General features: G+C 37.3%; 1 protein-coding gene across 1 annotated transcript; it reads left to right on the forward strand.

Moving 5' to 3' along the window:
• Positions 1–1118: 1118 nt before the first annotated feature.
• zgc:112982 (uncharacterized protein LOC503771 homolog) lies at positions 1119–10999 on the forward strand. Its single transcript, XM_067435505.1, has 11 exons — positions 1119–1355; positions 2568–2611; positions 2715–3230; positions 3564–4253; positions 7455–7624; positions 7713–7857; positions 9442–9499; positions 9586–9710; positions 9911–10007; positions 10099–10204; positions 10417–10999. Exons 2-10 carry the CDS (start codon positions 2574–2576, stop codon positions 10195–10197), a joined length of 1938 nt encoding a protein of 645 aa, XP_067291606.1. The 5' UTR covers positions 1119–1355; positions 2568–2573; the 3' UTR covers positions 10198–10204; positions 10417–10999.
• The last annotated feature ends 25 nt before the right edge of the window (positions 11000–11024 follow it).

The raw sequence follows: 11024 nt of genomic DNA on the forward strand, positions 1-11024 counted from the left end.
TTTACCATCTTGTATACTCAGGGTGCTAATGAGCTTTGCATGTGAGCTCATTTTTGATGTTTGGTGGTGATCTCAATGGCATGTATCATGATGCTGTTGTGTAAAACTTCAGTGGTACTAGATTGTTCCAGGACCAATACGGAAAACATTTCTTGAAAGATGTAAGTTTCTATCTTTATTTCTTTCTATCTATCTATCTATCTCTGTCTATTTATCAACCGTATGTTGATTACATTTTCGACTATACAGCAAGTGATGGGTAACTGTGAAATTCAGCTCTTCAAAAGGACATTTGAGAAAAGGTGCATGAATCAGCTGCTTTGAAGTTGCCGAACCCTGAGATACCGACATAACAATAAAACATGTATCACACCATAAGCTTTCCTTATTCACATTTCATATACTTTTGCTGGTTATCTATGTGCTTGCATTATTCCTCCATGTACAGTAGAACAGTCATAGCTTTTTGTAACATGATATGTCAGAGAATATTTGGGAATATATCAAAGTTGTTTAGTCACATACCTAAAGTATTGGCTACAAAAGATATTTCCAAATTGCTCAGGAAAAAAAGGACAATTTATTAAACATGTTTACCACTATAATGAATATATCCATCAATCAATCAATCAATAATTTATTTATATACACCACAGGCCTAGGGCCTACAAAAGTTAAACCAATGGTTTGGTACCTTTTACTTTGTTTTATTAATCATTTTTTGTTTGCTTCACTGTTTGTATTTATACAAAATTAGATTGATATTAGAAATATTTAATTTGGAGGACAATATTTCTATAAAAGTTATATATATATATATTATATTTCATTAAAGGGGTAAAATTGGAATTCTCTCATTATTTACCACCCTCAAGTTCTTCCAAACCTGTATGAGTGTCTTTCTTCTGATAAACACAAAATAAGATATTTTGAAGAACGTTTGTAACCTGGCAGTTTACAGTTATAGTAAACTGCCATACTATAATACAATTATAGTATTTTTGCCTACTATGGAAATTAATGGCCAACCGTAAACTGTCTGGTTACCACCGTTCTCCAATATATATATATATAATTACTATGTATATTCTATGGCACGCCAATGGTGGCGCTCTTGTGAGACATTCACATTCTCTTCCGGTTCAGCCTTGTGTGTGGATCGCTGGGTCAAGTCAGTCGTGTGAAAAAAATAATATATCAGCCATTCACCCATTTTTGATTCATCGTACAGATTTTGAAAGCTTCTCAATCTGTGATGTAATTCACTGTATCACAGTTTGTTCCTTTTTTCCGCGAGATACTGGTATTTTGGTGGACGCATCGTCTTAGCAGTGCGTGGAAGCCATTGCGCGCGGGTATGTGAGGCTAACATTTACTGTCATTTTACTAACTTATATAAATGAAATTTATATTACAATAATCGTGTCTTTCTCTGTTCTCAGTATTTTTCTCTATTCAAATGTTGAATTCATTATGCCATACTTTTGCATCATCGATCGTAACGTTAGGTTATTTTGTTGCTTAGGCCTTGTAAATAGGCTATGTCGTGGACGTTTAGCCTAATTATAAATGTAGTGTAATGGGTTACTGCTTCATTATGAGTGCATTTGAAAACTCAATGCGTTGTATATGAGCAGTAACTGTTGCAGTGTTGATAACGTGTCTTATCTGTTGTTTGGAACGCATTTACTGTGGTTTAGACCTTTACGAAATATTACCATGGTCTTTTTGTAGTAACGCATCCTCCAGTCGCTGACTCGCTTTGGTACTTTTTTGTAAAAAAATAATTTAAAAAAAAGGTTTATTTTTCCAGTTTTAGCAAAACAATGGGAAGCAAACCACTCTTAAATTATTTTTAAAAGTTCGTTTCCTGTCATAGAAATCTGGGATTATCAGGCTTTTTAACTGATTTTCAGGTCACGATTTTATATTATTAATAAACAAGAATATACATACAATCATGATTTGTGCACTAATAGGTCTAATACTTTTAAATGCATTTCATATATAATTTCAAGAATTGGTACTTATCATACAAATGGAAACCCTCTATCAATATATAATAAACGAAATCATAATAGCAGTCATGAACAAACAGATGTCATGGATCATGGACAATATATTTATTTTATATATTACAGTATTTTTATTTTTGTCAAAATGTGTGGGGAAAGTCATAGGTTAATATTTCTGTTTTAGTAACACTTCAAACCAGTATTTTGTTTAAACCACTGTTTCTGTTTTAAGTTTGATATAAACTTAAGTTTTAGATTGAAAATGAGAGATTAAAAAAATGCCTGTGCTGTGGTATTTTGTGGAAAATGTTATTGATGCATGCATACTAAATATCTGTTGGAAAAGTGAGGAAATGTTCTGTGATTTTGATTGACACTTTTTTTTTTTTTTTTTTTTTTTTTAACGAATATAACAAATACCAGTACGTTTGCTGTAAATATAGTGGCCAGAAGTATAATTAGCTACTGTGAAAAAATAATAGTACATTTTCATAATGGAGACCCCGGTTGCATAAATCTGGCTTAATGGCTAACAGTTTCTTGTTTTTCAAGGAAACAATGTCACGTCCGCGTTCAAGATCTCCTATTTATTCAAGGTATTTAATCTAAAGTAGATGTTTTGATTCAGTGTTACACTTTTTTTTTAAATGTTGCATCTTTGGTTATTAACAGCTTCTTGAACCTCTCGAATATCAACAGAATCCCAACCCTTCATGGGAGGAGAGCTGAAGGATTATATGGTGACCAGATGCATTCATCGGTACAATCTGATGCGTGGAGAAACCCTGAATATGTCAACAAGGTAGAAAGTAACACACACTGGAAAAAGGAGTCCTATCAAGGAGAGCCACATGTCGACCACTGGGCAAAATTTATTGATGCAATAGAGCATGCTCAAAAAAGAGCACCTTCACCTATGACCAGATACCACATGCAAGGTAATGAAGAAAGACAGCCCCATTCTCCAAGGAGGCTGCCCAGGGAGAAGTTACCTTCCCCTGATAACACACATTTTGGTGTGGAAGAGCAATACAGGATGCCGTCACCAGGCTGGAACAGGAATGAAGTTGTTGAAAAGGAGCTCAGTTCACAGCACAATCACAGAGAATCGAGGGACAGGTCATATCCAAGATATCAAGAAGGAAGAAGACATATGGATTTTGGATATCATAATGAAGAACATGGCGATCATGAAAGAGGCTCCTTTTCAGAGAGGTACAAGAATACAATTGTTTCCCCCGCTTCATACGTCTGACGCGGACAAGAGTGGAACGAAGAACAGAAGGAAGGATTCAATCACTAGCCATCTGTTTCTGTGTTGGATACAATTGTTTCTAATTTCCTCTGTTTAACTTTATGCCTTTAATTTTACATTTAATCTTTATTGTAAATTTTTTCAGTTGTTCATTCAGATTAGTTTTAGTTAACTGTCATTATTGTCAATTGGAATTTAGAACCAGTTAATTCTATTGTTCACTAAAACGTTGTTAGTAATTCGTTTTTTCTAATTCTAATCTTGGACAAATGTTACTTGCTTTTTTAATACAGGTCATCAAAGTCAGATTATAGGGAGCACCACCCTTCTTCTAAAGGATTTTCAGATTTGGGTGTCCAGGATCAGTTTGTTGACCATCACAGGGGCTTCAGCCCACGTCGTGCACCTGTCATTGTGGAACATGATCATGGAATCGCAAAACAAGACTCGAGGAACCGCGATCCCCCGAAAACAAGTGGCTATCCGAGGAACAGAGATCCACCTAGGCCAACTGAACCCCAGAGGAACCGGGAACCTCATCGAGATAGAAGAGACCAAGGTCATCATGCACGTACCTTACAAGACAGACACCCCGGACGACCAAATATTAACCCCCGAGAGGAGTCAAGGAAGAACTACACTTCTTATGGAGGAGAAAGTCAAGGGAGAGAGCGACCAAGACACATGGATCAATCTAGAATGGAGCCACATTCAAGAGACTCAGAAGGAAGGAGGGAAATGAATTTGAGGGATGTGAGTGATATTGATTTAAGGAACAGAGATAGGGGCTCTGTCCAGGAATGGGAGGAAGAGAGACCACAAAGGAGTCATGGGAGGATGATGGGACAAGAGGAGGTTCGCCAAAGAGCTCCGTATAACAGGAATCGTAACGCTAATGTTGGTCCCGCGCCTAGAATGGATTTCAGTGAACAGGAGACCCTCAAGATCAAGGTGGACATGAGTCGCCCCGTCAGGCAAAGCAGGTATAGTATCATTGTCATTGCATATTTGGTTAGAGTCAAAAGTTCATGCCTCTTTTCCTGTCCACTGTCACCAAACCATGAAGACCCGGAGAACAACATTCTGCAGATTGTGAACAAGAAAAGTCGAGGAAAGTGTGGGATTGAAACCAGAAAAAGCCCACTGATGAGCCTTTTTGTGTCTACCATCATGTACATGGCTATTGAAGATCATACCAAGATATGGTTACACCAGGATGGGCAAATTATCCATCGATAAAGTTCTATAACTTTTGTTCAAGGTTCCCAGGATATCCTGTACGGCTCTAAACAGTTTCAAAAGGGGAAGGATGCAAACTTGGATGTTCGTTGTCCACTGAAGTTCAGTTTCCTCCCTTGTGTATAAACCATTTTACTCAAACCAGGGAGTAATGGAATGTATTATGGATTGATCTGCCATTTCTGACGTATTCATGTTGTTTTGGCACCCAAATGTACTTGTCCCAAACAAATGTTTGGATTTGAAAGCTACCAGCCAATCCTTCAAACATCAGGAACATTGATGACTTCAAGGCCCTGACATGGCTAATGCATCCTAAAATGAGACCGGCAAGAGAAGGACTGCAAAAGTTACACTACTGGTGATCATTCACAAGAAAAACATTTCAGAAGGTCTGTGGAGAAACTACAAAAACTGAACAAATCCCAGATTGAATAAGAAGTTGGTGCAAGTTACAGTGTGCTATTTCTTGTCATCAGTGTCAAAACACCCGGGTTTGAGGTCTTCTGTGTCTTACGTGTTTGTCATCTGGAGAGGAAGTCATTTGAATTGCCTTTTAAGTTTCACTCTTCATTTAAATGGATTTCACAGGACTGAATAACCAAGTAAGAGTAAATCCAGCAACAACCACAACAAAAAAACATCTTCCTGCTGCTTTTTCCTGCATAGAAATGATTCAACAAATGTCTGAAATACTAGACTGGAATTACATGGATCTCAGCTTAATTTGCTTAAGAACCTATGGATGATATGCTCCACCAATTCATCCAGACAAAGGAAAATCCGTCCTCCTATTTACATCCGCTTTTTGTCTTTTCAAGATGATGTCTCCACCAAAATACCAGTGCCCCACAGGGTCTGAGCTCTTGTACTTTAGAGCTGTATTGACTTAAGGTAAGTCAGCAACCATAAAATCCAATTGAAGTCGAGTAGGTATTCACACGTTTTCCAGATGTCCACGGCATTCAAACTGTCATTCGCTGTAGATGTTTTTTCTTGTGGGGAAGAAGTATGACCTTGTGTGAAAGTAAGAAGATTGAAGACGTGGCTGAATGGACACATTTTTATTCTGGAACTGAAGCAAAAAATGTTACACCACACCAAGAAAATTCTTGGATGCGATTGACTTTTGCCAAAAAAAATTTGTGCTTTTACCATCCCATGCAACGCATATTTGATGAGCGATGATGTTTCACACCATGGGAAACAACTCTACTTCTACAAACAAATCTAAAGCAGAGGGACAAATTCACAGATTCAACTGTCATTTACCTGCATTTGTTGATGACAATCTCACCCAGCGATCATCCATCCATGAGTTTAGTGAATACTCGAATATGTGGATTCAGCAAAGATGCTTGGTCTGAAAAAGATGCTTATTTTTGATGTTTCTGTTGTATGGCCACTACATCCCTCCATTCATGATGAGTTATGAAACCAAAGAAGCATGCACAAAATATTCCACTCAAATGGACAAAGCAACAGTAATGTTATGGGGCCAATTTGGCAGACACTCCAAAGTGATTTACATCGTACGGTTCCTTCAAGACTTGACTGTTCCCTACGAGGCAAACCCATGACCGTGGCATTGGTAGCGCCATGCATTACCAGATGAGCTACAGGAACACTTTCTGTTTTTTGTTTCAGTATTTGGACCATAAAAAAAACATGTTTCAATAAATGATGATCACTCCGTATACATGGCTGTGCCATGTGAAGAAATGTTTATGGAAGTATTTTACATTCATTTGCAAGACTCTTCAACACAGATTTGCCATGTTTCCCAAATGTGTACCTGTTATTTTGAAGAATTTTAGCAAGAGGAGGTCAGTGAAAAAAATGGAAGAATCCAAGTGGCAATTGTAAATTCATCAATAATAACCGTTCAGAGATGTCTATGCTTGAAGCTTCTGCCAATTGACATTTGATTTTATCTGCAAGACAGTGGAGCCGCAAGATTAGTCATCAGATTTGCATTCTACAGATTGTCCATTTGCCAAGGGGAAGTCCAGGAGCACAGCTGAAGTTGAAGGGTGTGTTATTTTATTCTGCGAAGAGGAGACGGATCCGAAAGACCCACTGGAGATCTTCGAAACTCATCCAGAAGTTACCTAAAGTGGATACAGTCGGTTCAATGCATCAATTTCTCAAGTTCACAATTAAGATTTTGCACTACAAGTAAACACCTTACAAACACGTTTGAGATTTGTTGCCTGATCGCCATCGGTCATCATGTGGACAGTCTGGAACAAATGAGTTTACTGAAGGACCCTCTGATGAATGGAAACACAATGACAGTGAGAGGAGAGGCATGAACTTCGACCTGCCATATATATTATGTATCGTTAAACTTATTTAATTATATAATAGGTGAATTAATCACACGACTCAAATTAAAATTCCGAATTATGGCAATCTGAATACCGTAAACTGCACTTTTCAGACCAAAATCGGTATCTTGAATCTTCTATATGTGTGCCTGCTTTACTTCATGGGGTCACAGTGACTCAACTGTTAACACAACAAAATGTTTTAGGCATTTTGGCTGTTCGTTTACATAAAATCAGCATTTTGGGGCCCTGAAAATGTAAAGAAGCAAAACTTTAGTTTTTAGTATATCGTTGTCGTGTAAATGTACCTTGAGTTTTCCAGTTCATAAAGTTGCTTTCCAAAAAAAGAACACTTTTAATTTCACTGGTAGAGATGTTTTAGAATAGATAAAAAACATTATATTTCATTATTATAAACATTGAAGTGTTAATGGTAAATATGGTAGTAATACTAAATAAGTTTTGTACCTGATCTTATTCCAACAGGGGTATACATTTTATAAAACATGTATTTATTTATAACCATTTTAGTCTGATTAATGTAAAAATTTAAAGAAGAATTTTAAGTTTTAATGGGTCCTTATATCTCTGTATGTCATGTGACCTCTTGTTCAGTCATTTAGGATATTCTTCAGATAGGCAGTTATCATTGGACTTAGTCAATGTGGGTCGACAGCGCCTTGATTTCCTGCCCTTGCTGGAGCATTCTGGGACTTATAGGGAATCAGCGGTACATTCTGGGACATTTGCCCAAGAGATCATTACCCTTGTGCATCAAGTTAAAGGTCAGTAACAAGTGAATTAACCTGGTAGTATATTCTGTATCTTACATTGCACAGAATTTATTCTGGTTATTTCCTTGATGTTTTGCAGAAAGTTACTTTAGGGGCCAAGGCATCACGCTTAATCAGCGATTTGCAAATGAACAGTATTACTCAATCCAGGATGAGTTTAAGGAAGAAGAAGAGGAGGAAGATGAGGAGGAGGATATGGGAAATGTGAGACCAGTCATGAATAGGTACACATGTCAATTATCTAGTTTTTTTTTTATTCCTTCGTGAAGCTTGCAAATGTAAGCATTACTGTTTTTTTTTATAATTATTTACAGGTCCTTCCAAAAAAAATAGCATATTGTGATAAAGTTCATTATTTTCCATAATGTAATGATACAAATTAAACTTTCATATATTTTAGATTCATTGCACACCAACTGAAATATTTCAGGTCTTTTATTGTTTTAATACTGATAATTTTGGCATACAGCTCATGAAAACCCAAAATCTAAAAAAATTAGCATATTTTATCCGAACAATAAAAGAAAAGTGTTTTTAATACAAAAAAAGTCAACCTTCAAATAATTATGTTCAGTTATCCACTCAATACTTGGTCGGGAATCCAGAAATGACTGCTTTAATGCGGCGTGGCATGGAGGCAATCAGCCTGTGGCACTGCTGAGGTGTTATTGAGGCCCAGGATGCTTCGATAGCGGCCTTAAGCTCATCCAGAGTTTTGGGTCTTGCGTCTCTCAACTTTCTCTTCACAATATCCCACAGATTCTCTATGGGGTTCAGGTCAGGAGAGTTAGCAGCCAAATTGAGCACAGTAATACCATGGTCAGTAAACCATTTACCAGTGGTTTTGGCACTGTGAGCAGGTGCCAGGTCATGCTGAAAAAAGAAATCTCCATAAAGCTTTTCAGCAGATGGAAGCATGAAGTGCTCCAAAATCTCCTGATAGCCCATCACTGACTGTGGGTACTTGACACTGGACTTCAGGCATTTTGGCATTTCCTTCTCCCCAGTCTTCCTCGAGACTCTGGCACCTTGATTTCCAAATGACATGCAAAATTTTCTTTCATCTGAAAAAAGTACTTTAGACCACTGAGCAACAGTCCAGTGCTGCTTCTCTGTAGCCCAAAGTGGCTTGACCTGGGGAATGCGGCACCTGTAGCCCATTTCCTGCACACGCCTGTGCACGGTGGCTCTGGATGTTTCTACTCCAGACTCAGTCACCTCTTCTCGTTGTGCAGCGTTTTTTGCCACACTTTTTCCTTCCCACAGACTTCCCACTGAAGTGCCTTGATACAGCACTCTGGGAACAGCCTATTCATTCAGAAATTTCTTTCTGTGTCTTACCCTCTCGCTTGAGGGTGTCAATGATGGCCTTCTGGACAGGGTCAGGTCGGCAGTCTAACCCATGATTGCGGTTTTGAGTAATGAACCAGGCTGGGAGTTTTTAAAAGCCTCAGGAATCTTTTGCAGGTGTTTAGAGTTAATTAGTTGATTCAGATGATTAGGTTAATAGCTTGTTTAGAGAACCTTTTTATAATATGCAAATTTTTTTAGATGTATGCCAAAATCATCAGTATTAAAACAATAAAAGACCTGAAATATTTCAGTTGGTGTGCAATGAATCTAAAATATATGAAAGTTTAATTTTTATCATTACATTATGGAAAATAATGAACTTTATCCCAATTTGCTAATTTTTTTAGAAGGACCTGTATATTTGGGTTATAGATTTGATCACCTTCTAATCCTAAATTTTAACTTTTCCCATACCTTTTGTAGTACCGCAATGAAAATTCTTCCTCTTATTGTAGGCAACTCGGAATGGTTTCATCAAAAACTCAGATCTTCTGCAATATAGGGGCGGATCCAGTAAGTTGATCTTTTCTGGTCAAACAGTATCACATAGAACATTTTAAGTATGTTGGTTCAAATTTAGATTATTTTGCTCGATTCAGAGGCGACAGCTTGTCCCTGACCCTAGTGACCTCAGATATGACTTGGAGAGAAGAAGACAGCAGCGACTGGAGGGTGTGAAGATCACTATTGCTGGGGGAAGCTTAGCTCAAATGGCTCCTGATCGGTATGGACCGAAAAGTGTTTCTGCCGGCTTTATCTTTTTATAAGCTTTCATTAATATGTATTCAGATGCTACAGTAATATATCAAAGTCTATATATGCATGTATCATCGCAACCAATCTTGTTTTCTGCATTTAATGAATGAAAATGTCTGTTTGGCATCCGCATTTCCCATGATTTAAAATGTAAATGTCTTTCCAAAGTCATGAAAGTGAGCTTCCCTACATGAGTGATGATCCTGAGGAGGCGGATGAGCCCTTTAGGTGGTCCCAACAAGAACGTGAGCGTCCAAAGCAATGGGTGAGTCTTTGTCTGTTTCTTGTCGGTGTGGAGCCTGGCTACTTTTTTAAAAATTTGGTTGTTCATACCATGACTCTTTTTGGTCCTCCAGGATGGTCCTCGTCAAAGAATGCCAGAAACTAGCAGGCAAAACCTCAATCCAAGAGGGAATTCCAATCGCATTGGCAGACCACGTGGGCGGAGGACTTGAAATCGTGGTGAGGAAACTGCATGTGTGTGTATTTTTTTTTGTGTGTGTGTGTATCATATACAGGCAGGCATACATGCACACACAAAGATTAGCAATATCTGTGTGAATATATCTAATGTATGTTGTTTTACATTTCCGTCTGACTATCAAACAGAAGGATTCGATCTAGTGTATATTTGCTCTTCATTTCTGTTCTCTATATTTTGTTTTCACCTGTAGGTGGCAGTGTGTGAGGAGAAAATCAGCATTTCAAATCTGAGGTCACTTGCACACATCAAAATGTTTGTTTGTGTTGATATTAGAACCACTAACCTTTCATTTCTTATGCTTCTGATAACTTTTTGTACACAGCACTGATACTACTCTATTGGTGGATCATTGTCATCCATTTTTTATTTAGCCACTACCATTTGTTTGGGTCAAACTGTTGATTTAAAGAAAAATCTTTGTAAAGATTGTTTGTTTTGAGGATTGTAAAGAATAAAATAGGACTGAGGTGAATAAAAGTTTTAATGTCACCTTAAATATGTTACCCTGCTATAATCCTAAAACAATGCTATTATTCATTGTCAGTGGAGTTGTTTAGTTTTTGATTTATGATATTCCATTAATTACAAGGCACAAATTTAATACAATTCATACAATCACAAATTTCATAACAGTACACAAATACAGACTTTTATGTTGTACCACCTTAATGTTTAATGCAAAATAATTTCATATTCGCCGTATTTTGCTCTGTAAACTCAAAGTAGATGATGTTCTGTAAATAAAATTTGTGCCAAAAATGTTTTCAAATGAAGCTTCAGGTGTTTTCAGTCCACATC

This window comes from Pseudorasbora parva, chromosome 24 (assembly GCF_024679245.1).
Source record: "Pseudorasbora parva isolate DD20220531a chromosome 24, ASM2467924v1, whole genome shotgun sequence".
NCBI classification, from domain to species: domain Eukaryota; kingdom Metazoa; phylum Chordata; class Actinopteri; order Cypriniformes; family Gobionidae; genus Pseudorasbora; species Pseudorasbora parva.